Below are 27,192 nucleotides of genomic sequence, written 5' to 3'. Positions count from 1 at the left end.
GCCAGTTTTTCCAGACTATATATCTATATATCTAAAGGCTGTAGAGAGAAAACCATGAGCCACAATCTGTTTTGACACAGATCTTCAGAGGGAGTGAGGACGGGCAGGGAGGTGTGTTGGAACTCTGGGTTCCAACAGAGGTGGATGGAGGAGCTCACATGGAGAGGGCAGCGTGCACTTGGGCAGCAGCTTCACTTAAGGACATTCTTCGGCACTTCCCAGGCAGCTGCCTTGGGTCTGTGCCAATGACTGGAGAAAGGGACAAACTCAAACTTCAATTACTGTAGGCTCTAGTCCCAGCCTAAAAGGTTGATTTTTTTTTTTTAATAGTTTCAGTCACACCTTGTGAAAATCAAATTAATCATTCTGGTCAAAACAGCTTTGTGAACTGAAAGGATAATTTCTATTTTCCATTCTGAAGACCTTTTGAAAGAAAGGGGGTAGTTTTGACATAAATCCCCTCAGATACTCAGAAAGTAAAGCTGGAATGCCTGTTTCAGCTTTATTGAAGAAAAATCTTTCAGTCAGGAAACGTGCATTTACTTTTTTTGTGAAACAAGAGATTACAACTTAAAGGCACGACATGCCTTGAGCAGCAGGAAATAGTTTTAACTGCTCAGCTTTACACGAGCTACCTGTGTAAGAGTGTGGCCAGACCTTGGGGCAGGACAGGAGCCAGCCGCCAGCTCCAGGGCTGGCAGCAGGCAACAAGGCCCCTCCTGCACAGCTTACAAACTATGAGGCCCCTCCCATGTGGTTGTAAAGCCCTTGGAATAAGGTATTGTACACTGGGCTGGTACAAATACGTGCATGTATCCATGAATATCTGCACACAGGTTTATAGCAGCACAATCTCGAACATTTGGGCCATAGAGCAGATAAATCAAACAGCAGCTCTTCCCAAGAAAAATTATTTCTTTTGCATTGAGAAAATGAAGCAGAAAGGACATTTTCTGGGGTCACATGCCAGCTGTAACCTTCTGAGTTGTACTGTATATTCACAGAGTATTGATGAAAGGAGGTTGAAGATTGTTTTAGCTCAGTGCAGTACTAACAAGTTCTTCCAGCCCTTCCGGAGCACTGCAGTGCTCACCAGCTGACCAGCCACCTCCTCACACCCACACTGCTCTCACTCTTTGGGGTTTTTTGATGTTTAACAAAACAAGAGTGTGCAAATTGGACTAATCACAATCCTCATGCTCAGCCTTGTACAAGAGGATCAGTTTTGATAAGCCCGTCCAAATCTGGCTGTATGTCCCTCGCCCCACTGACTCCAAAGCACAATGACCTGGAGGTTTTCAAAAGGACTGGAGAGAAACACCAAACCTGGAGAAACTGAAGCTACCAGAGCACCCACACCAGTGGCCTCTTCCACATGTTACGTTTGGCTTAGGACCTTCCTGCATTTGGCAGTGACATGGGGAATAGAAGCGTCTCACTGCCGACCTGACCCCATCCCTCACAGCCACGGCCATCCCAGCACAGCCTCCAGCAGCAGGAGCCCATGGCCAGGCAGGGACACAGTGTGCTCACTACCATCCTCAGCTTTACTTTGTGCTTGTTTGCTTCTCACAAAGCAAGTCAGCCTGACCCAAAGAAGATGACTGCTCTTCACTTGCCTCTAAAAGGGAAAGCTTTCCTTTGAAGAAAATAATCCCTAAATATGAAAAATTAGGATCCAGTAGGAAGGTCCTATAGGCAGGGTTTTCTGTCAGCTCCTTACAGAGACAAACTGCAAAGCTTCCCAGATCAACATACACAAAGAAAGATGTAATTTCTTTGCTACGCTTGATGACACTGAATAAGAGAGTATTTCTCTCTCCTGTGCCTATTAGACATGCACAGCCCGCATTGAACTGTCTCTTACACAGCAAGTCCTTGGCCCACACCTTTTCCAACAGACTGAACTCCTCCTTTACTGTTTCCCTGTGTCTCTTCAGAGATAGGTGACTGTTTCAACTTGCCCATCCTTCCCACAGTTAAAGAATGCAGAATGAAGCCTGTCTCTCAAGAACACCATTAGGTTTATAGACATTAGGTTTATAAAGCACCTGGTGAGCAACTGATTTACTTTCCCCAAAATAAGAGCAAATTAACAAACAAACAGATTTCCAAGACAGGCTGTCTTTGATTTTTAACACCATAAATGCTAATTTCAGCAATAGCTGTTTGATCAATCACATGCCCAGTCCTGCTCTTCTCACATCCCAGAACAGTCCGTGACTGAATTCATTGATTGTTTCCAAGATGAGTGCTGCAGTAGGTCTGGTACCTCATGTGTGCACATTGCCTTATTTGTACATCCCATATCCCAGACTCCATATATGAATAAGCCAGAGGCAGCTTTCCCTCTGCTCAGATCCATTCTCTGATTTTACCTTGCAGATCCCCTTGTTTTAGCAGCTGTTGTGCAAGAATTTCTCTCCCCAGGCAGCCTATGAGCACATCACTCCAGACTTTGCCATCGCTCCTGTAATTTGCTGTGCCAACAAAATTGCAAACAGGCTGCATGGACAGTCTGGATCACCAAGCAATTTAGTTCAGAATTAGAGGCTGCACTACAGCTAGAGCCCAGCAAACCCTTTCACTGACAATTACTGTGTCAGTTGTTTTATGGAGTGCCACATTAACTTTTGTGTTTTGAGAAAAAAATGTAAAGACAGCACTTTATATTTCCCTGTGCACAACCAAACAGCTTTTGACTCACATGTCTCCCATGCACAGTCGGAGTGGGAGTCAGCAGGAGCGTGAGCCACACGCCAGCGTGGCAATGGCTGAGGGCACAACTGCCTGCCCATCACTGAGTGGGGTGACACTACAGGGACCCCATCCCAGACCTGCTGCAAACAGCCAGCTGCTGCCATGTAACGAGTAACTCTGCTTTGCAGTCACCTGAGATAGCCTAGAAGGCTTCAAACAGGTGGGTGATCATCTGGGTCAAGTTTTTAAAATGTCATCACAGCTAATGGGGGTCTAGGAAGAGCAATGTTAAAACTGCAGGTAGAAAGTACTACCTAAAGTGACTACAACCAGCAGTATTAGCTGCTTCGTACATTTATCCCATACAAAACCGGCAAGACCAGCTCTTCCATGATGTTCTGAACTCATAGTGGCAGTGCGGGGTAAAGCGGGCTGGGTTTATGGCAGAGGGTTATTGGACTAGCTCAGCTGGTTAGAGCATGGTGCTAGTAATGCAGGGTTTGAGGGTTCAATCCCTGTGTGGGCTATTCACCTAAGAGCTGGACTCTATGATCCTTGTGGGTCCCTTCCAACTCAGAATATTCTATGATTCTGTGATCTCTCCTTCTCTTCCTCACATGCACAGTGACTGGGAGAGCCAACTCCCGCTTAGAAGCAGTTGTGAACTTGCTGATAAATTGCTTTGTCAGTTTGCGGCAACAGAAGGTTCTAGCAAAATGATCTGTTTCTGTTTTGTCCAAAGCTTTCCCTTGAGTTTTCTCAGTTTGGGGAGGTTCTCACAGGACACAGCCCTCACACCACAGGCTTCTCCCGAGCCTGCCCCCAGAGTTCCTCACAACCCCTGCTGGAGAGACCTCTGCCACTGATGCTCCACTTGGCCCAAAAAACATTACATTTGAGGAATTTTGGCAGCCTGCTGTTTATGGAATGTGTGAAATCCAGCTCCCAGCTCTCTGCTGCCCTGCTTGGGGCCAGAATCCAAAGTGCAGGCTGGGCCCAGGCCGCAGAGCTGCAGAAAGGGCGATTTCCCTGTTCTGCTGCCCTGAAGCAAGGGAATACATTTATACTCACTCCTTCGTCTCAGTGCAGACCCCAAACATTTTTTATCTAGTTTTTAACAAGCCAAGGGGGAAAAAATAAAATAAAGACTTCCTTCTTCATTCTTATTTCTCATAACATAGCTTCTAAAATTCCCTGCAAATGATGGGTTTGGAAACCTGTGGTTTGCATTAGCAGCTGAACCAGGCTTAAATCTGAGCAAAGATCATCCATATTCAGAGTATTCAACAGCCCTCCGCCCCTCACCAGGCCTAATGAAGTGAAATGAAAGAAAAATAATGAGCTTTGTCCTTGCTGCCAAAGGAAAAGGCAGCTGGAAATGTGTAGGGGCTTGATATGAATTGAACATGATTAAGTATGTGATAACCACTGCTCTGAAGAAAATGGTACTGTTATACCTAAGGAGCCCCCAGCAGTCCCTTGTCATTAGAGCCATTTAGCTGCTTTAATTGCCTCTGAAAGCCACCCAGAACAGATCGCTTTTATGCTCTTTTCATTTTAAAACCAGGCACAGAAATACACAAGCACTAACCTGCATCCATTTGAGTAATGGGGATTCAGGGGAGGGAGCTGGACAGGTATTTCATAGGGAAAGGCTCAGTACTTGACCGACAGGGTGATGGGACTGTGGGATGTGTGGGCACACAAAGGGTGATGTTACAGTGATACGTGTGAGCACAGCTGATCCTGGAAGACGGCCACCACAGCCCACAGGTGGGCTACAGAACTCTGGTCCCACCACCCAATCCCAGTTTGGCTCCCAGCAAAGAGCAAAAGGATGCGTCACAGCAAGGCTGACAGTGAGGCACAGCTCATCATGGTCCTTGATGGGGTTCTCAGTGACATGCAGTGCCCTGAATTTGTGTCTGCCCACTTAATCATCAAAAAACTGCAATCCAACTCTAAATTAACAATTTTTTTTCTGTATTCTTCATTGATTCACAAAACTGAAAATATTATCTTCCTCTCCTTCACATTAATTACATTAATGGCTCACAGTTTCTTAGGAGACAATTCCCAACTCAGCTCTGGCAATGGAGCAAGACTGGAATCTGGCCTAAGCTATTCTGCTAGAAAAGACCAACTGGAGCTGTTCTGGAGAGAATAAAATGTCTCCTCTCTTCCTTGGGGAAGGAGAGTATTTCAGAAGGACCTTTTTTAATCATTACTTGTCTTCAGTCAGTTCAAAGGGTCCTTGGATCTCTCCTGGATAGATATTTTCTTTACAGAGGGCTGAGGAGAATACATGAAGAGGTCAGGGCTCCAGCTTTCCCTCCTCAGCTTCTAGAAGTACAGTGCACATTTGAAATGATGCCCCAAAATCTTTGCTGTGGACAAGGATCCAGCCCCTGCTCCAAGTACACAGCCCAATGTTTGTACATGGCTTTCAGAGACCAGAATTCTTTTGAGACATGAGTTTGAATCCATCATCCAGGATGGATCTCCGATTGCGTCGTAACCTCTTTTGCTTCTCAAGATGGATGACTGCTCCCAGGAGGACACCAGCAGCCAGGAGCAGCAGGACTCCTACAACAGCCAGAGAGATGACTGTGGCCTCTATCTGCTCTTGGGTCACCTTAGATCCAAAAAGCATCATCTTCTGGGACTCATCGTCATGCGACAACCCTGAGAGACAACCAGAAAGGTATTTTCAACAAGAGCCAGCAATACCACAACTGAAACATTACAAGAAATACAACAAAGGAGCAAAAGAAAAACCTGATGCAATCAAAGTGGAAGTGTTCAAAAGATGTGTAGATATGGAGCTTAGAGACATGTTTCAGTGGTAGACATGACAGTGCTGAGTTATTGGTTGGACTCAATGATCTTAGAGGTCTTTTCCAACCTCAGTGATTCAATGACTCAAAGGAGGCCCCAGTGCCATCCATCTGTCAGACCCTCATCCCTGAGCCCACACAGAGATTTGAGATGGATGGTTCCTTCCCTAACCTGCTCCACCCCAGAACCTGACAGCTAGCTACTTCTGTCCCCAGCCCAGAGATGAGAACAAGTGTCCAGGCTGGGGCTGCTGCAAGTTCCCCCAGTCCACACTCCCTGTTACGGTGGCTGCTGTCCTACACACCACCGAGCGCTCAGCCATGCCCATGGTGAGTCACCAAGATCCTGAGCTTGCTTGTGCCTCCACACAGAGGCAGCAGCCACCTCCTGAGAAAAGGGGCTGTTTGCTCAGGCAACAACTATTGGCCAAGGTTTCTGCCTGGTGAGCATACACAAACTGATACCTCCATATGGTATAAAACCAAATTATTTAATATTGCCACTACTGCTCTCCCACATTTCCTACTCCTCTTCTGGTATGGCCATGTTGAGTGAGGAAAATGTTGGGGTGAAAATGACTGAAATAACAGTGGAGAAAGCCTGCTGAGCTGTAGTTAGGTGGCTGCATTTGCAGCTGGCCTGAACTGGCTCTCAAATCAGCTCAGCTGAATTTCTTCACAGCAGCTGGAAAATGGGAATTGTGAAAAAAGATGAGAAATCAGGAAAACAAACCACCAATGTACGTTACTCAGACTTCTACCACAGAAAATTTCAAAGGGATCATATCTACTACTCCCCTTCTCCCTGTGCTGCTCAACCAAATGTCTTCTCACATCTGTTCTTTACAACGCCCAAAAAACTCCGGGCACACACTTGGGCTCTTTTCTCAGGGAAACATGAGAGCAGAAGGCAGATGTGCGTGTTTGCATGCTGACTTCATCCCTTCAGCTTGTAGAGATGATTGTGAAACTTCCCTAAACCACAGAGTCACTGACAGTCCAGAGATGGAGGACAATCCATTCCAGACACTGTCCTCTGCCTATGCTCACACTCCAAATCTGAATCCATTCATAGCAGGCACAACAGGGTGCGAGGTCACTTACCTTTTCCACCTAACACAGGCAAACAAGCCTAACCAGCCCAACTTCCTTATTTCTATCACCAGAGGACAGACTGGTGCCCTCCCTGTTATCTACTGAAGCAAGGCCTCACACTGAGGCACTGCCAGGCTGGCAGAGTAGAGGCTGCGGGCGCTGCCTTTCCCTCCCCTTGCACAGATCCAAACCTCTGTGTTGCTCAGGGATCTGCCCCCTCCCCTTCCCACAGACAGGGTTTGGCAGTGCTGTACACACCATACCTGGGGTGACACTCACGACTTCCAGCTCTGACTCTGAAAGGAAACAAAAGGAAGGTAAGAAGGTGTTGGGCTGAGCAGGCAAAGCCCAGAACAGGGCAAGGATCAGATCCAGAGGCAGCATGCTTTTCCAGGACTAGGAGGCTGTCCTTTGTCCTGTCAATGTTTTCCCTCTCTACATAAGACAAGAGAATTTTTGTATCACCTGCTTCAGAGCCAGCCCCAGTCCCAGTGCACAATCCTTTCCAGCCTTCAAAAGAAAAGTGCTGAGGGAGAAACAGAGATGGCCCTGACACTGGGCAGACACTGGTCACCCACAGCTGAACTACTGGGACATTCGCTGTTTTGATAATAAATCTAAAACCACATCAGCTCCATTGCAGCCAAACCCAGTACTGAGCGTCACTCGGCTCTGAGCACCTTCCAGTTCTTAGTAAGAGCAATTACTGGGTGAGAGCTGAACATCGCAATTCAGACACAAGCCAGAAACCAAACTCAGAATGACAACACAGGTAATGTAAACTCCAGAAAACAATTTGTTATTGACTTCAGCTCCACGTATTACCATATTTAAAGAGAACATCATAATTTAATAACACTTAAGTAATTATCTGCTCCATTAACTGGCTTTTTATAGTATGTAAGAGAGGTGAGCTACAAACACTCAGAATTTCACAGCAGTAGCAGGAAGTGCTGCTGGATGTTTTATGGTGACAGCTCCCTACCTGTTCTAGGCAGGACAGTGAAGAGGATCTCCATCCCAGCATGGATATGGTCAGACACATGACAGTGAAGCAGCCATGTCCCAGGGTTCCCAACCAGCATCTCCACCATTTCAAAGGTCCCAGGGAACAGATCCACAACATCTGCTCTGTAGCTTTTGCCATTCTGTCAGAGGAGGGAGACCATTAGCTGCAGTGCTCACTGCATCTTCTCAGGAAGAAAATTCTGCCAGTGTAGCTGGGGACCACTTCAGCTTTTTAAAGCTCAAAAAAAAAAAAAAAAGCTTTCAAAAAGCAGCTCCAGGGCTGCAGCTTGGAAAGCAAACAATCTGGTAAGGCCTAACCCTAACAAGGATTAAGCTGGAATCTCAGCACAACACAGAGGCTCAGGGAGTCAGACTGGGATGTGTAAAACCACATCCTTTTCCTAGCTGGGTGAAGCTGCTGTGGAGTCATTAAAAAACATTCAAATACAAAGTCAAGTTAAAAGTGTTGGTATCAGTAGGCAGTACCTGCTTTACCATCAGCAGATATTTTTACCTTGTATATGAAGGTCTCAGCATGAAAATGGACTGTGTGCACATCAATCTCGTGACCCATTCCCAGCAGGTACCAGCTCACCCACTCTCCCTGGTACATGATCAGCCCAGGCAAGTTGGCATAGAGCCTGCCATTGATTGCTGTGCAGGGGATAACACGGAAGGGAAAAGGCTGTTAGTGAAATTGTATGGGTGCTGCACCTCCTCAGAGGAAGGTGGCAGATTAGAGGTTATAAAGCTCATACAGCAGCCAGTGTATCAGCAGTTAGTGTCCCCCATAGGACAGTCCCCCCAGCTCAGCTACTTATCCACTATGCTCACAGCCAGGAAAAGTGACTTGAACTCAAGGCCATGCTGTAGCTCAGCTCAAATAAATCTCAAAAACTACCTTTGCTGAAAACCTGCAGTCAGCCAGCAGAAGTGGTTGCTTCTAGAAGTCAAAATGCATAAAAATGGCCTTTTCAACCCAATGATGGAGAAACATGTATATACCTACATACACATAAATGTCTGAGCAATTTCCTTGATAAACATTGAAAAGGGGTAAATCCTGCCAGTGGGCAGCCCTGTGGTCCTGTGCCTCAGGCTGGCCACACACATCACATTCCAACCACTTGTAAAATCGCTGCATGGCAGGACTTTATCTCTCAAGTAGCACAGCTGGAAGGAATCCTGCTGTGACTGCACATGCAGGAAAGGGGTTGAAACAGGGGGTGAGCTGACTGCCATGACACACACAACAGAGACTTTCATGCTCAGATGACAACAGAGGGAATAAGATGGAAAGAGGCTGGGTCTGAGGGCAGAGCATCAGGGTTTTACTCCCAGCTCTGCCCTGGGCAGTTTGTGTAGCCTAAAACAAGTATCCAACTTCACCATGCTGGTTCTGCTAGCTGTAATACTGGGTTAACAACTACACCTTCATGGACGCGTATTTGGAGAGTCTTTATCTCACTCATACAAAACCAATAGTAATGACAGTACACAAAATGCAACTCCTCACTATCCTTATCTCCACAACTGTCAAGGGACCTGTTTTGCTGAGGGTATTTTAGACAGATCCAGATATAATACGAACAGAAACTAACATAAAAAACACACTAATTCAAACAAATGTGTTCATCCTTCTATGATAGAAATAGCTTTTTGATAATGAGCTAAAACAACGGAGCCACATCTTGCAGCCACATAGCTAAGAAAATTAATTTAAAGGCTAACATACTCTGATGGTCTCTGAGACAAACAGAATTAAGTCTGTCTGACAAGTTAATTTCATGTTCGATTTTATTTCCTTTTCTGAGTCACTCAGACACATCAGAGATTAACCTCTCTGGTCTGGATATTGCTATTCCTCCTTTACAGGGACAGCCACAATGATCAGCCTTCACTGCAGATCAAAGATTTGGGCTGTAGGTGTGCTGCAATATTGAGAACAGACAGTTTAATTCTGCTTGTGCCACTGATAATGGAAAAGGATGAGGCTATTCACCACAAGTCAGGCTCCTCACTTAGAGAAGTGGCAGAATCAACACCAACATTACCGTGCATTTTGTTGCTTTCCACAAATTTCTCATCCAGCAGGTTGATCTCGTGATTTCCCTTACTGAAACGTTCCACATTCTCCTCCAAGTACCAGGACTGATTTTCATCAAAAACCAGGAAGAGCAGAGCAAATTCCCTCTTTATATCCTTCCTGGTCCCACCGGATCGCAGGGTCCCTCTCCGGCAGACCTTCAGGGGCCCGATCAGACCACTGTACATATCCTAATCAGAAGGAAGGAGAGATCTGAGGCAAGGACCTTCTCACCCTCCTTAACTCACAGTTTTTTGCCTTTCAGACATCATTTTCTATTCCCGTATCACCCCACTTAAAACAACCAGTTCTGCCACACAAGTATTCTTGCTGGAGAGCACCAGCCACTGAAGCACAGGAACAGGAATTATACGTGCTGTTCTAAATGCAAATCCAAAAGTCATAAATATGAATGGTATCAAAATATTCTCCACTCTGTGACTGCAAAAACATCTGCAACTTGAGATAAAAAGGCCATTATTTCTGGGTTGAATGTGATGGTTTATTGCAGGATCCTCCAGGTTGTTGCCCTGTGAAATCGGTGCTATGACAATTCTAGCAATGGTCAAATCTTCCTGCTTTATTCATGAGGTTTATTTTGGACAATTTCTGCCTTTCTAGATTAGCCCTATGGCTCTCACCAGTAGAGACCATGACCAACTGGGAGATGTTCTAATATCCTACAAATAACTGGAGCAAGGTTACTAGCAAGGAAAGACGGTGGAATTGTTTTACAAAGGTTTGTTAGGATAAAATAAGGACAAACAACAGGAAAAATTCAGAAGACTTCCTCTCCAAGGAGAAGACTGGATATGTTACCAGATGATTGTTCCACCTCTTGGCTGGGCCAATCTCCAAATTGTACCCCACTCGCATTGTTTTCTAAACGGGGTAAAAAATTGGTCTAATTAGGCTTTCCTGGTTATAACTTCTGTTTTACCTTTACTGGGTCCACCGTGGAATAGTAGATCCAAGGAACACAGGCTGAATCATTTGGTCCTGGACCAGATCTCTCGGGAATTTCCCACCGGTATGTCACAATGTCACCTGAGGGACCAAGCAGCACCATACATCAGGTGATACAGCCACTCACTAAGCAGCAGCAAAACCAAATGGAAAAAGAAAATCCTGTCTCCAAAGCCCGAATTCAATTCTCTATTTGTCAGATACTGCATCTGCCTTCCCCAAACACAAAGCAGCTCCCCTCTCAGAGCAAGACAGAGGGGTCACAGGATGAACACACTGTCTGGTACCAGCACAATGCAGCTTTATCTGCCGCTTTCGAGACTGGGCCTGACCATGGAGATGATCATGGAACGACCATGGAAGCTCATTCAGATGATTGTCTCTTCTCTTTGAAGTGAATTTATGATGCTGATTCAAACTGGGTTTTAAAATCACCCTTTTTCATATTAGCAGCCATTCCACAAAGACAGGATCTGGCTGACAGCCTGACTGTGGCTTGGACAGTCTGGGCGAGTTGGAGGGGACCAAAAATTAAATACATTGGCATCTGGATCATGAGACAAAGGGGTCATTTCAGCCAGATCCCAGCAAGCAATTGTGTGTTTCTCCTATTTCATACTATTTTCATACTATTGTGCTCATGCATCCCAAAGAAGAGGCTTCCCCATCCCAGGACTGGCTGAGCTGTGACCTGCCATCACCTTCCCCTTCTCACACAGCGACCACACTCAGTGTGGGGGGATAAGGCTGCACACAAAAGAATGTCCTACACATGTCCCAGATGGCTGCCATTCCCACACAAATATTATCACTAAAACCATGCTGGACCTGAAAGATGAGCCACTGTTCAGTTCCAGCACTCTACTGTAACAAAACCAGGACATCTGAGGCTGCTTAAGGAAACCAGTCTGGCTCTGGGCTAAAATCAGCTGTGCAAGCCCACGCAGGAATGCAGCTAGAGACAGAAACCTACCAGGGTTTGCTGCTTGGGGATGTCCAGTCTGCTGCTCCAGCACCCCGTGTGCATGGATGGAGTAGGGCCGTGAGGCGTTGTTCTTGAACACAACATTGAGAATATCGCCCACTTCCGCCCACAGAAAAGGGCCTTGAGACAGGAAGAATGTACTCTGAGATCAGCAAAATCCATCAGCTCATCTTCTGGGATATTCCCACCCCTCTCTCAACATCTTCTCCCCAGAAATATTACCTTATAGTATTTATGATGTTCCTCTTCTCTACCTCCCAAAAAGAGAATTCAATGTCAGTCCCAATCCAAGTCTTAGAAAACTGGACTGATTTTCACAATGAGGACAATGAAGGTGATTACACATTTCAGCTGGGCCCAGCACAGCTAACGCTTGATTTCTGAATACTGCTATGCTAAATGTCACATGTTGATCACCCCTTACTATTGATTTTAAACCATGTGGTAATATTCAACTGAGCCTGACAGTGTCACAAACCAGAGCTGCAGCCTATTCTGAGTGGCAGATTCTGCCTCAGCCTGGCTACCCTGACACCACTTACAGCCTTGGGTTCATAACAGAGAGTTTTGTCTCCACAGATCTCCACTAGTCACTGCAAAATGCTCCTCCACTTCCCAAGGCTGCCTGCTTTCACCCCAGCAGCATTTCTCACAGCTACAGATTTTCCCATCCATTTCTCAGACCCCTCTCCAGAAGTCAGTGCTTGTTTCTGTCCCATAGTCAGAGAAATGCAGCTGTGAAACATGCTTTGCCCAAGCTACAACAGAACACTGGTGCAAAGGCAAGTGGGAAAGCCCAGGCTTTCCTGCAAGCTGGGCACAGGACCCTTCTAACTTCTGTCTCCAAAGCTGGCAGATGTGAGTTGGAGACAGTCCCAATTTCTCTGCACTCAGACACACAGCAGATGCCTAAATATCCAGTGAGCCTTTAGATTACAGCTGTGAGCCACTGCAGCTTTAGAGCCCCAGTCCCATTGCTGTGTGAGAGGAAGGTGAACCCTCTGCACACATCCTTACCCAGTATCCCCAGGTGTTCATCACCATTTATCCTGGCCTTGGGGGTTTGGAAAGTGCCATCCGTGTACTCCCTGTAAACTGCTTTCTTGTACCTGGAGCCGAGCAGTCCATTCTCGTTGTTCAGAAACACGTCAGCATAGCTGAGAAATGCAGAACGAGTGCTGAGATAACCAAAACCTCATGGGGAACAAACAATTAACTTGTGTCAGGGGGTTCACAAGCTGAAGGGGCTTCCCAGAGCTGGCGTGGGCTGCAAAGGAGAGCGTAATGACGTGGAGGGCTGTGCTCCCACCAGCAGCACCACCAACATGTGCACCAGGTTACGGGGTGGCCAAGACACCCAACAGGCTCCACCAGGGTCTGCTAGGACACTGCCACAGGCTTCCCCAGAAGATGGGCTCTACCTCTGTGCAGAGTGGTTATGCCGTTCCCTCTCCCAGGTGCGGTCAGGCGCGTAGTCCCACACCACCTCCTCCGCCGCAATGTAGAACGTCCGCACTCCCGTGTACCGATGGGCAGAGGCAGTGCCCGCCTTGCCACACTTGGAAACGATGTACTGTTCCCTCATCCCAGACTGGTAGTGATTGCTCGTCTGGCAGTAGATCTCAAAAGACCCTGAGGGAGGCAGGATGAACAAGGAAATCAGTTGCTTTTGAAGATTCCAGGAAACAGCTGCTTCCCTGGCTGGTGTCAGTATGTGCTGGGTGTTATCTCTGTGGTGTTTAGGGAGCTTGGCTGCCACAGGCCAAGGTTAAAAGGAGTGATTGGAGAAACCAAGCAGGAATGGCACAACAAAGTTCTATACACAGATCATCTCAGGAAGCTTTCTTACACAATAAGCACCTGAAGTGCAGCACACCCTGTAAGAGTTCATACCATGCTAGAGAATCAGCCACAGGAGCAAATACCACAATGGGAGACTCTTCCATCTACCCAGTCAGCTGTGCAGGCACTCACCACTGTTATCAGGCTGCATGAAAGCAGTGGCAAAGGTGTGGGGGAACAGATTGGCTGAATCTCTCCGCATCCCGTTCATCTGTATGGTGTTCCCCTGAAACACAGCTCCATGCACGTCTGCTTCACTGCCCAAGCCCAGGAGGTGCCAGGACACCTTGTCTCCTTCACACACGTTCAGCCCAGGCAAGTTACCAAACATAAGTCCATTGATGGCTGGAAAGGAGAAAGGAATTAACTCTCTGCAGGCAGGTGTCAGCCAGGAGATTCATTTTGAGCATACACCTCATAGGACAGGCCTCCCAGTCAGAAGAAGGGTAACTTGTTTGTAATTGACCCCTGAATACACTCAGAGCACACTTCTCCAGACAGCTGTGCTGCTTGTCCATGTCTCACCCGGTGCCTCCAGCCTGGTTTGATTCCAGGCCAACACCACACAGCCCTTTGTCCAGCCCCCAGCTCAGCCTTTAGGTGAACATCAGCCCGTGCTTTGCAGGTTCATCCCTGCTGTCATAGAGCAGCATCTGACCATACCATGCATCCTGTTGGATTCTTCAAAGGCATCATCCTTTTTCACAGATGTCTCTTCCATCCTCAAGTAGTACTTTATGTTGGCATTTAAATACCAGCTGAGGTTCTCGTCAAACACGTTGAAGAGAAGATAAAATTCTTTGTCGATCCCTTTCTATAATTACAATGATGGCTGTTAACTTCTAAAATGCACCAACTAACTATCCTTAGAGTTAGAACTGTTTTGTTTGGCTCTCATATTTCCCTTTATTTTAAAACGTGGCTCATTGAGGGACAGGACTCTGTCCCTTTACTCATGTTGAACATTCCTCTTTTATTTCATAAAAAGCACCACTTGTGCATTTTCCACGATCTTTCATGTGAATAAAGTGAACAAAACTCAGCCAAGGCCATGAAGTCAGTGCCCCCTTCCTCCCCCACACCTGCATGTAGGTGTCTGTCCAAACCAGACCCAAGACCAGAGCCCAGACATAAGGCAGGCTGATGACGACACTATCACAGGCCTAGATTGGGGATTTTTTAATTACCCTAAATCTTCGAGAGTGCTAATTCTCCTAAGAAATGCACTCCAAAGCGTGGTGTTTCCCCGCTAAAAGAACACTGTGATGGCGACCAGACTCTCCCACTGGTGTCATTGTCCCCAGCAGCACACAAGCAGCCAGCCTGCTGAGAAGGAGAGCAATTTCCAGGCTGCAGCACAGGGGTACAGGAGAGTGGCCATGCACCTTCCACAGTTAAGCATTCATTAAAGGTTTGCCTAAGATTGTGGAGCCAGAATTGCCACCTCAGGTGATTTTTCCCCATCCTACACTTACAAAGGTCTGTCTCTTTTGCTTACACCCTTCCAATACCTGCCCATGTTTATCATTATCACAGCTCCTTCACCTCGAGGGCTGTGTGTATTCCCAATCCTCTTTGCTGAGCAGATCCACATTTCTACCCTGGGTAGCATGTTGATTTCTTCAGCATTCCTAATTCAGTCAAATGGTGCCCCCACAGAATGTAAACTCCCCCCAGAAGGCTCTGGGGACAGCAGTCCCCAGATCTGTCACTGCTCCACGAGCCACGCTGCAGGATGGAAGCAGGGGTTTGATTTGCCATCTGCTGTCTTTCACAGCAAGGCTCTGCTCCTCTGTCTGGTACCTCCCCAGGGATACCAATATACTGGCTTCCCTAGACTTACTGCCAGGAATAGACTACCCCTGAGTGAAATTCCAAGAGGAAATTCTGGCTGCCCTTCAGGTTTCACCTCTTCAGCAAAAGCATAAGACTGACATGGATTTTCACATGGTTTTTTGTAGTCAGCTCTGCTTGAAAATTAACTTCTCTTGCAGAATAAATGAGGCTCACCCAAACCTCAAAGCATTGTATCAGCCAAGCAGAACACCTGTAAGCAAAAATGTCTTTTCACTGTTTCTGGGACTGCAATGACTACTCCACGTGCCTCTCTGAAAGCAGCCTGCTACACAAGCCTCAGGAAAAGAGTTACCTATATTCCTATATATACACCTATTCCAAGGTACAGTTGTCCAGCTAAGTTTCTCTAGGAATTAAAAGCAGAGCTCAGGAACTGTTTTGAGGGCAACTCTTGAGAGCCCAGAATACTACTGGCCTTTCTCAGGCAAGACCTGGGCACCAGCTGTCCCAGCATTAACTTGCCCAACAACAAGGCTTTGATTTAACTCTCCTGGACTTACACTACTGCACATTTGTTTTCATTATGCTCATTAATGTTTTGCTGATGCTGCCTCTCTCTACATGAAAGCAAAAATCTGGTAGGAACGGGGCAGGAAAACCCCTTTACCTGCTTGTTGTTGTCATCCAAAGTGCCTGACTTGCAGATGAGCAGAGGCCCCACTAAGCCCGAGCTGGAGTCTTTGATAGGATTCACAGCCGAGCTGTACATCCAGGTGAGGCAGGGAGGGTCGCTGGATGTGGGCCCCACATGCCTTGGCACAGTCCAGCGGTACGTGAAGTTGTGCAGCGGCGCCACAGAAACCCCACTCTGGGACAGGCCTTTAAAACAGGGATTACAGGGTTATTCCTGAGTCCCTGCACAAACTCGGCTACACCTCTGAAGGGTGATGGGGGTGTACTCAAGAAAAGAGATCTACCAACCATCATGGTACCACGTCCCTTCTGACGCCTTCCCATAGAACACTCCATGTGGCTGGATGCTGAAGGGCCAGGAGGCTTTGTTAAAAAATGTCACCAGGATGGTGTCTCCAACTTCAGCTTTGATCACTGGACCTAGAATATAGCAGAGAGAGCACATCAGCAACAGAGCATCTCTGCAGGCCATCAGGCAAACCAAGGCAGACAGGGCACCTTCCCCCAAGCTGCGGGGCCAAAGATGAGAGGCAGCAGGTGGCCTGGCCTTGTTGCTGCTGAAGGGAGCTCAGTGGGAGCAGGGGCTGACAACGATTGTCTGAAAGCAGCTTGGGTCTACAGGAGCACTCAGAGAGGCATCACGCCCTCACAAGGGGAAGCAACAGAACAGCCAGATGTGCTGGAGTGCCCTCAGGAAAGGCCCATGTCTCTCCTCCACTTAACACAAGGCCCCCTCAGCCTCCCAAAACATGTACCTCAGAGGTGTGAAATGTTCCAAGCCCACCAGAGTCTATAAGGCCATGACCCAGCCAGCCAGAGAGGACCTATGAGCCTTTACCATGCCTGTCCCCAAGCACCCATTCAGGAGAGAAAGCTCTCTGTGAGAACATGGGGTTTGCAGCATGCCTTGAAGGGGCTCAGTCAAAAACACATAACCAGAAGCTATCGCTGTGCCCTTTTTAGCTCTAGTCACACATACTATACCTCAGCCCTTACCTCTAGAACACCTTCAGAATGACTCCTGAAGTCATTCTGTCCATTCTACCACCCCGCACCTCAGCCTGCTCCCTTTGCTCTCACATGTGACTGTTGTGAAGCACCTCTTGTGCCCCTCCCTGCCCCTCAAAATGAGCCGGCAGGTACAGCCACCTGGCACTCCCAGCATCCTTCTCACAGACACTGACAGAGGATTTGTGTTCCTGGATGATTCTCACCAAGTATTCCAAGGTGTTTCTCTTCTTCTGATTGCTGCTTTTCCTCACGGAAGCTCTCATCAGTATATTCCACATACTTTGCCTTCCAATAGACACCCCCAATTCGGTAGAGGCTACGCTTGAAATACTGCTCAGCAGGACTAAATGCAAAAAGCATATGTCAAGTCATTTCATAGAAAAATCAGTCCTGTTCCCCTGCTTCCTCTGGCAAGGCCATCAGCATCTCCAAATCAAGCAGTATTTCAGACAAGGACAGCACCTCTAGTTTGGAACAAGTACAACTTTGACTCTGCAAAGCTTTTTTCCCCTTACAGACTCATCTACCCAGGTGTTCAGGGAGCACCTGTGGCACACAGCCCTTTCCCAGGCTGTGATCAGCATCACTACACAAGATGTGCGAAGGACTGAACAAAACTGCAGTGCAGTCAGTGGGAAGACAGAGCTAAAACTCCAACCTCTTCAGAAGCTGGGGACAGCCCAGGGGACAGCCACAATCACAACTAAACTAAACAGCTGTAAAAGTATTTATTTCCTTCACTACCACCCTCACCAAATATAAGTAACAAGCTTTGCAGGAGAGACAGTGCAGTTACAAGGCCAGCTCACAGGTCTAAGGTCTACAAGACTTGCTGTATGGCATTGGGTAAATAATTAACCACTTTGCATTTCCTCTTCTCCATCTGAATAAGGTATATCCTCTCCAACAGATTGCTAGGGAAGGGAAGTAACCTCTGTGGAAGGAGAATAATCTCTCTTTCAGTTAGCCAAAGCCTGAATGGGAAGCCTCTCAACTGCTACCACAGTCATCTAACCATGGGATGGAGGGCTGCCATCCAAGTCCTCGCATCTGATTTCCTCGAAATTGCTTCCTGCAGCAACACCAACCTGAGGCCCATCTGCAGGCCAGCTGTGCCACCCTGTGTCTGCTGCACCAGGGGCTTTTTGAATCATTTCTCAAATAGATCAGTCTGTTCCTAGGTCAGGCACAGCAAGCAGAAATGAAGACCAGAGACAAACACAGCAGCTCACGCTGTACATCTGCTGGGACTCCTGCTGCCTGTGGGTACAGCTGTGCCACACAGCACTCTCACGGGAGGGCCCCACGGTACCTATACTGCTCTCAGTGCAGTCTAGCTACAGCAGCCTCCCTTTCTAGATGGGGTGGTCAGCCTTCCCAGAAAATGGACTCCATGTGAGTAGCAAGCATGTATTTTGAAAAGAAATTCCACATTTTCCTGAGCAGCCTTCCTGATCCAGGCCAGACTCCCCAAACACTGCCCAAGCCCATCAGCCTCTCACTTACCTGCCTGCATCGCTGAGCTGCTCCCCGCTGATCTGGTCAAGCCCCGAGGGTCCGTAGTCCCACTGCACTTCCTTAGCAGCTATGTAGTATTTCCGAACTCTCCCTTTCAGGGTGGGTGCCGGAGCTTGCCGAGAACACGGCCGGACTTCATAGAGTGCCCCCATCCCAGCTGTCCATGACATGAAGGAGGACACTCGCATTAGCCCCTCCAGCCAGCCTAACGGGCAGTCCCACCTTCCCTCTGCTGTCCCAAAAGGCACATGGATGGGAGAAGGCAAGTAATTCCACAGCAAGGAGTTTTTTGTCAGTGAGCAGAACTTTCAACCTTAGATATTGGATGCTATGGAAGTATGGAGAGAGAGTGACTTGAGCCTTCTGCTGTTTTCAGATCTATCATGCAAGTGCCTCTTACAGGGACCAGAACTCCTAAGGCACTGCCTCATCTCAGCTTTCAGCTGTACCAAACATGGAACATCACACCGTGGTACAAGTCACCCCCACCAAAGCTGCCCTGCACATTAGTAACCAGCCCACTTCAATTTTTACAAGTAAAGGAATCACCCACTCATCTGGGGACATTTTTCATGCCCAAGGCACTGTTCCCTACCACAGTGTACATCACATACATCAAAAACAGAGGACATAGAGTCCAGGATATATTCCACCCTCTGCCTTACCTTGTAGGTGATCATTGACCTGGCAGCTCAGCAGCCATCTCCCAGGGTTACTGGGGATCATATCTGCTGTAACAAAAGTGGCTGGGAAGAGGCTGGCCACATCTGTCCTGTGGCCTCGGATATTGAGTGCCTCTCCATGGAAGTAGGCCGTGTGAACATCAATTTCATTGCCCATCCCAAAGAGGTGCCATGAAACATCATCCCCAGCACACATCGTCAGTTCAGGGAGGTTGCCAAACACATAACCGTTAATAGCTGCAAAACCAAGCAAGGCAAAATTAGAGAGCAGAAAAGGGGCCTTCAGAGCTCCTGCCAGCAGGTGACAGCACAGACACGATAGGAGGATGGACCTAACCAGAACTCCTCCTCCTCCTCTTCTGCTTTGGAGAGCCCAGTACCACAGCTCATTCCTAAAACAAAGGGTATAAAAGCTCATTCAAGGCAAAGATAAAATCAAAGCAATACTTCTGTTTCCTGGAGCCATTGCCCTGTCCCTGAGATATCATTTGCTCAGCACGTGATCTCAGAGCAGATCCTGGAGCACTGATACTCCCGAGTGTCTCAGCAGAGAGACAGTGGCCTCACAGAGGTGACACTGACCATGCATTTTGTTGCTCTCCTGAAATTCCTCATCTTCTTTGTCTACAGAGCCAGGATCTGTGCAGAATGATGCTATGTTCTCATCCAGGTACCAGCTTAGGTTCTCATCCACCACACTGAACATCAGAAAGAAATCAACATCCACATCCTTGCGTCTTTGAGAGCTGCCAGTCAGTATTCCTGAAGTGAAAGGAGAAAGGAACGAATGCAGAAAATCACTCATGCAGGAAATCATAAATCAGGCAAGAGATTAAAACAGCAGTAGCAGAGTAAGTCTTGTCACATGAGTTGGAGAAAACAGATGCTTTCCCACCATCCTCACAGCTCACTCCAGAGGGCGAGCTCACCCTTTTCCAGTATATCCCTGCCAATACAGTTCTCTCCCAAGCAGCTCTGCCACTGCATGGCTCAACCACAACACCTTCAGTCTTCTCACTCCAGCTGAAACCAACCAGTCACCATGTTTTGCATACACAAACTAGATCTTTGACAAGGGTCTTGCTTTTGACATGGATTCAAGCAGCTCTCTCGGATCAAGAGGCCAGCAAGCACACCTGCCCAACCACTAAGGAATAAAGACAATGCAGTGACCAGAATCCAGCTAGAACCCAGGTCCTCTCTGTCCCCTCTAACCAAGCTTCCCCCTGAAGCTGGGAACTGCACACCAGAGTATCTTCACATCCTATCCTTATTCATGTCACCACAAAACCTTTACATTATGGAACTGCAGTCCTCAGCTGCTTTCTCTTGGTGTTTTTACCTTTTTTACATGTAAGTAATGGCCCAATTAATCCCGATGCAATATCCCTTGGTGCATCAATATGAGAGTGGTAGATCCAGGTCAAGCAGTTTGGGTCATCAGCAGTTGGACTGTGATCTTCAGGGACAGTCCAAGTATAAGTGTAATTCCTTCCTGGGAAAACAGCATCATCCTTCTTCTGATCCTGGGGGGACATATCAGGATACAGGGATCCTAGAACAATTGAGCAATCACAACATCCATTCAAGAAGAGCCAAGATGCCCACACATGTAACCTTATACTGAGCTGAGACTCTCCATCCCAACGTTGAAATAGTGTTGAATCATCACTTCCTCAAAGATGCACTGAGGCAATTTGCCCAGTAAACAGGTCAGCACAGAGTCAGCAGGATTATTTCCATTCTGCCTAGTGCTGCTTTGCCTTCAATTCTGCACTGTGCCCCCACAGTCTCTCTACAACCTCTAGCTGATCAGTGTTTTGGAGGTTCTAAAATCAAGAAACCTGGGCCAAGGTCAAGACTCCAGCCCCATGACCCTACTAACCCAACACCCAAACGCAGTTGCTTTCCAGCTGGGGCTTTATGGACAGTTCTCGTCCATGCATACTTCTAAGTTCCCAGTGAGAAAAATCTGTCTCCATGATGGCAGTAGCTCATTTACCTTCAGAGTCCTTTTCGTAGAAAACACCGTGAGGATGGATTGTATACGGTCGAGTAGCAAAATTTTTTAGGTGTACTTTAATGGTATCCCCCACTTCTGCTCGGATGACAGGTCCAAGGAACCCCAGCCAGCCAGGTTTGGGGATCTCAGTGGTGTACGTGGAGTCCGTGTATTGCTTATAGACAGATTTCTTGTACATGCTTCCCACCCTATCTTTCCCAGACTGCAGGAATGCTGAGGCCTGGCTGTTGAATTCAAAGGGAAAGGCACTATGAGTCATCATTATATACAGCAGCTGGTCAATACTGCAGCAGAGTGATGGTGGCACTCCACTCTCCCGGGTACAGCCAAAAGCCTTTGCATTAGAGAACCCTGGGATGCTCTAAGTCACCCATGTATGGGCACGACCTCAACCCCAGCTCTTCACCAGCAGACAAAAAATTCACCCCTGAACTGCGCCCTGCAAACAAGAAATGGGAAGGACAGTACTTCCCAGACAATCCCATGTGGGTGTCACAGGAAGGACACGTCTCATGCCTCCTTCAGCCTTCACTGGGCTCTTCAAAACTCACTTCAATTCCTTTGTGCCATTTCCAGCTAAGTCACAAGGCAGGTGGAGTGGGGTGAGGAAGTCTCTTAAGCTCTCTGGCCAAAATTTGAAGTCTGAAAGATGATTTTCTACTTGAGTTTCCAAATTCCTTCCAGAGTGACAGATGAGTCAGGCAGGTACGTGCCCAGCAGGTAACCAGCTTCCAGAGTTAAAACCTCATACAGGTACTAAAGTTTAACTCTCAAGCGTATTTGCTCTTTATGGGTAATTCTTAATAGATAAGAGATGAATCACAGTCCAGGTATTAGTGGAACCAGCCTAAACGAGAGCCAAGGTCACTCCCCTCACTTCCCCCTTTGGATCAAACACCTGCAGCAATAGAGCAGCCCTGAAGGGAGGTAAACTCTAATGCCCATCTCAGAGAATGAACAGTTGAGACCCAAATATTAAGCATTGACCTCATCATTCAAAAACAGGCAGGGTTTGGCTCTGGTTATACAATCCAGAGTTCAGCCCTTTGCCAAGTCAGCCCCACAGCCATTATCACCAAAGTGTTAAGGACAATTCACACTTTGTTTTACAGATGTGCCTCTTTTTCCCCACACAGTCCACTTCTTCCCAACAAAAAAAACTCCTTGAGATATTTTGATAGAGGTACTATCAATCAACCAACATCAAATCCCTTTCTAATTGCCAGCAATTTCATTTCTACAATCATTGTACAAATAGGTCCCATTAGCTAATTGTTTGCCATGACAACAGTTTTTAAATTGCTTTTAAGTTCAATGGCCCTAAATTTCATTTCCTTCTCTTCACATATTATGAGAGAAACCAAACAAATTCCACTTCGTTATCATCACTTCAGGAGTCAGTGGTAACATATTTATTAATCCTGAATTTTGGGGGGTTTCCTGTGAACTAATTCACATCTATACAGCATCTCCAGAGAACAGAGACTTTTCCATGCTAAAATGGCAGACCTTGATGTTTCTGCACACCCTGCCTGTTCCCACTGTGCTGTTTCTGGAAGAGGTGTCTGAACCTGAGTGTTAGCTATTACGGAGGGATAAAGGACTGAGAGCAGGTCAAGAAATACCAGCTATTTGCCGCAGGAAATGAGGGCAGGGAAAAAAAGCACAAATGCCTTTAAAATGCTATGGAAAGCTACTGAAAAACAAAACAAACCACACACAGAAAAAAACACCGACCAAAAAAAAAGGTTTGATGTTTTTAAAGCTAAACCCAAAACACTGTTTATGTAGTGACTCGAAACAATTATTGCTGTTTCCAGATTTACTTTAGCAAGAAAAACAAAAATGTTTTTCAAACAGCCCCTAAAATCCCATGCAGGAAGGTCCCATTAAGTCTAAGGCTTGAAATTCCACTGAAACAAAAACAGGCTGGCTCTGTGAAGCCATTTATACAAAGATGAAAAGTCATCATGCTTCAAGATAAACAAGCTGATCACCAGCTGGAACTAAGCAAAATGAAACTCCGGGGTAGAGCATTGCAAAATCTGGACTATATTAGAACAATCTGTTCTGTATCTGCTGTATTTTCTGTTCCATGTTTGTTTTCCATACACTTCTCTCCAGTGTACGGGCTCTGGACACTCCAGACTAACCATCCCTTTTACCACTGACACAGGTTTTATCACAGGAGCATAAAACAAGTTAAACATTAAGCTCATAAAGATCAGAATCTATGGGACTGTGTCTCTTGCTTGCTCAGATGCCCCAAAATACCTGCATGAAATTACTCATCAAATGACAGCTTAAAGCCCTTCCCAGAATAAATTCTGTTAGAAGCAAACGTACCGGTCATGTGCAATACTCTGGTTAGCGAGCACATTCCTCCCCACTGGAGCATAGTTCCAGTTCACCTCATGGATCCCCAGGTAATAGACTCGGGTGACACCCCCAGCAAACGTGGGTGACAGCATGGGGATGCAGAGTAGCAAGCACCAGACTGATCCCATTGCAGCCTGAAGGCAAGGTGTTTTTGGAGGCTACACCTATTTGGGAAAAACAAAAACAATGAAACAGAATATGACCATTTGGTTTGAAGGTGCTGGACATTTTGAGAAAGTATGAAGAAATCAGGTGTAAGTCCTATTGGGATCATTATTCAAATATTCAAGAAGGAAATCACTCTGTAACAAAATTAACACACAAGGTGGATGGGGATCATGCCTTGGTAATGAGTCCCCAACACCAAATGTGGTGCTCTCATAATAGTTTAATTAACCATTTTTTTGCTACCGCTCAAATTCCAAATCATCTTACAGGTCCACATACAAAGCTCAAGGAAATAGTCCTGAGCAATGATCTGTATATTTTAAACTGCCACCAAGATCTCTCTATTCTAAGTTACCTGAGGAAGTACAATTTAGTCACCATTAAAAAATTCTAAATTGTAACTTCTTTAAAGATGGCTCTTAGGGAGCAGCTATCTGTAACCCAGGGGTACATCTCAAATGAGCTGCACAAAGTTTTTCCTTTCTGTTCCATTATTTTCCCCATAATTTTGATCACTAAGTAGCTTACTTATAAAACTTCCAATTGACACCAAGCTTGTTGGGAATAAGCATCAGAAATACTCTAAAGAGAGTTGGGAAAAAGTTAGGAAAACTGTCCGAAATCATCAAATACAGTTCTGTAAACACAGGCTCAAAGAACCATTTGTATGAAGGAGAAGCTGATGCAATGTGGGGCAGTAGAATTACACCAAAAGATAAGGAAGGATTAAACTGAATTGAAAAATCACGTGAAAATGACTATGAAAGGTCTCACCCAATGATACCCTTAACAAAGCTGAATGTAGCCAACAAACAAACTGCACCTAAACCAGATGTTGAAATATAGCTCTTGAGACATATAACAGCAACTCAGAATAGCAGAGAGAAACAGAAAGCAAGAGAATGAGAAACACGACCTAGCAAGAAAACTCAAAAGAATCAGTCTTCCTTTTCATACAGAAAGGGGTGGTGACACAACACCATGGAAAAGGTTTTCCATAAAGAGACTGTCATTATTTATTTTTACTGTCTTTATAACAGCAACATGAATGGATAAGGTTTGTCTGCAGCAAAGCTGGATATTCTGTAAGCTTTCAATCAGCACAGTGTCACACAGAGCTACTTTGAAACCTCTAATAGCGTCTGATACCCAACAGACATGATTCAACCCCGGTACATGGCAATGGACTAGGCACCTTCCAAAGCTTCACTTCTTGATTTCCAAACACACTGTGCTATTCTCAGAAGCTAATGATAATCAAGTATTGCTGTTTCCAAGTAGTCATTAAATTGGACAAAGCTTGGAGACACCTTCTTCCCCTCCTTTCTCAGAAGGGAGCTGTAGGGATCTCTAAATCTGAGATGTTTTGGATCCATCAACACAGCATAGATCTGCTCCACTGGCTCCACCAGCCAGTCCCCTTCAGAAGCTCCTGGTCATACACCTGATGAAACTGAGATACAGAACAGCCCCTTCCCTGCAGCTTCAGCAGTGCGGGAAAAACAGCAGCACGCTGGCTCGTGCCCACCTCTATACACCACTCCGTCACCAACCTTATTCCCTGCTGCTGCTGCTCCAGGACCTGCTCCTGTTCACAGGGAGCTAAAATACCTTTTTTGACTCACTCTGTGCCAAAAAGGACTCAAAGGAAAGAGTTTGGAAAGCCGTACCTGTGCTGTTTCACACAGCAGAGCAGCAAAAGGCAGTGGTGACAGCAATGTAGAAAGAAACACCAGCACCAGTCCTCAGCCTGAAACCTGCCACCCTGCCAACACACACCTCGAGGGAAGGGCAGCGGGATGCTCCTGACTCAGCCCAAGCTATGGCCTTCGTGTCAACTCAGGGCAAAGTACGCGGGAGCTTCCGGCGCACAGGGTGGCCTCCTCAAGGCCCGGGAGCCGCCGAGCCCCGGCAGCCAGAGCAGGCTGGTCTTTGTGTGCTCTCATATCTCGATGGCTTGTGCAAGCAGTACCACACCACGGGAGAACAGCAGCTCTCAAAGCTGGTTCTGAAAACTGCCCGTGGAGACAAGCCCCCCCATGCCAGCCCACTATGCCTGCGTGAGGATCCCTGCTCAGCGCCCAGAACCTCCGCACGGCAGCATCCCCGCACCCCTCAGGGGAGGGACACACAGCCACGAGTCGTGGCATTCCAAGCGCTCTGTGGTTTGCTCAGCGGTTCGCTCTGCCATTGAAGAATCAAGGACAAGCCTTTGGGACAGCCTTGCTAAAGCTTTACTAGAGTCCCACCTGGACTCTGCCTTGAGTTTGACCACAACATCGCACACATCTCTGGGGTAATTGTAGGGAACAGCAAAAACTATCCCTGAATGCAGATGTAGCAGATGACACAAAGTCGGTGCTCACATTCCCTTCAGAGGAACTAATCACCATTTAGTTACTCGACTAGTGCAAGGTGAAGGTAGCTAAATTCGTTTCAAAATTTGGGGCTTTTTCAGTTTTTCTTTGATATTAACAATTGCCTTGATTAAGAAAAAAAAAAAAGACAAAACAAGGAAGAAAACCAAAACCAACCCGAATTTTATATTACATCCATCCCTGAACCTTGCACTTTACAGCAGAATCCTCCCCCAGGACTGCCCTTTACCGGGTCCCCGACAGCACAGGAATCACGAATGAACGGAAATCAGTTTTCAGGCAGGTTGGTGGGATCCAACTCCCATTTGATCCAAGCGGACGATGCAGGGATGTTCCCCGACACCCGACTGCAGAGAAACCGCAGCCCGAGAGCGAGAGGAAAGCACCGAAGGAAGGCAGGAGAACGGACGGCTCATCCCTTACGTGCGGAGCGGGAGGCGGCGCGGCGGGGCTGCAGAGCGGGACGGGGAAGCGCCGGCGGGAACCAGCCCGGCTGGGACAAAGGGGCGCTGCCTTCGAGGACTAACCAAGCCCGAGCCCAGCCCGGTCCGGCCCCGCAGCGCCGACCGCTCCCGCTCCCGCCCACAGGGTGGGCCGGGCTGCTCCGCCCCGCACCTGCGGGAGCGCCCCGGCCCAGCCGCGCCTCATCCGGGCCGCGCCCCGGCCGCGCACGCGGAGCCCAATCCGCGGCGTGCACCTGCCCGCCCCACCCAGGGCTCAGCCCCCGGTGCGGGGAGCGCCGGGAAGGGGGGAGGAGGCGCACGCAGGGCTGCGGCACGTGGCCAGCGGCACCCACCTGCTGGGCGGGACCGACGACGGCACCGGGCGCGTACTCCCCGGGGACCTGCGGCGGCGGTTGCGGCCCCTTTAAATGCGTTCGGTGACGTCACGCGGCCGCTCGCTCCCCCGGGAGCACAACAAGAGTCACGCTCGCGGCCGCCGGGGCGAGGGGCGGGGCTTGGTGGTTCCTGCCAATCAGCGGCTGCTCCGCGCGCCGGCCCCGCCCCTCGCTGCGTCGCGCGG

General features: G+C 47.5%; 1 protein-coding gene across 6 annotated transcripts; it reads right to left on the bottom strand.

The window, feature by feature from the left end:
* Positions 1 to 304: 304 nt before the first annotated feature.
* HEPH (hephaestin) lies at positions 305 to 27,148 on the bottom strand. 6 transcript variants are annotated; one of them, XM_039572121.1, is made up of 21 exons: positions 26,966 to 27,145; positions 23,591 to 23,787; positions 21,224 to 21,468; positions 20,564 to 20,776; positions 19,804 to 19,983; positions 19,204 to 19,458; positions 18,527 to 18,695; positions 17,224 to 17,363; positions 16,298 to 16,429; positions 15,984 to 16,195; positions 14,183 to 14,333; positions 13,652 to 13,864; positions 13,099 to 13,309; positions 12,695 to 12,834; positions 11,666 to 11,797; positions 10,667 to 10,773; positions 9,695 to 9,917; positions 8,155 to 8,294; positions 7,618 to 7,780; positions 6,896 to 6,928; positions 305 to 5,385 (listed from the first exon to the last, which is right to left on the bottom strand). In XM_039572121.1, the coding sequence occupies exons 2-21, from the start codon at positions 23,749 to 23,751 to the stop codon at positions 5,147 to 5,149; spliced, it is 3,459 nt and encodes a 1,152-aa protein (XP_039428055.1). In that variant the 5' UTR covers positions 23,752 to 23,787; positions 26,966 to 27,145; the 3' UTR covers positions 305 to 5,146. The 6 variants fall into 6 exon arrangements, with proteins under 6 accessions (XP_039428055.1, XP_039428056.1, XP_010401013.2 ...); XM_039572122.1 differs by lacking the exon at positions 26,966 to 27,145 and adding an exon at positions 26,593 to 26,757; XM_010402711.4 differs by lacking the exon at positions 26,966 to 27,145 and adding an exon at positions 26,326 to 26,585.
* Positions 27,149 to 27,192: the final 44 nt, after the last annotated feature.

The sequence above is a fragment of the Corvus cornix genome, chromosome 4A (genome assembly GCF_000738735.6).
Source record: "Corvus cornix cornix isolate S_Up_H32 chromosome 4A, ASM73873v5, whole genome shotgun sequence".
NCBI classification, from domain to species: domain Eukaryota; kingdom Metazoa; phylum Chordata; class Aves; order Passeriformes; family Corvidae; genus Corvus; species Corvus cornix.
The sequence above is the reverse complement of the archived record's forward strand: the minus strand, read 5'-3'. Positions and strand labels throughout refer to the sequence as shown.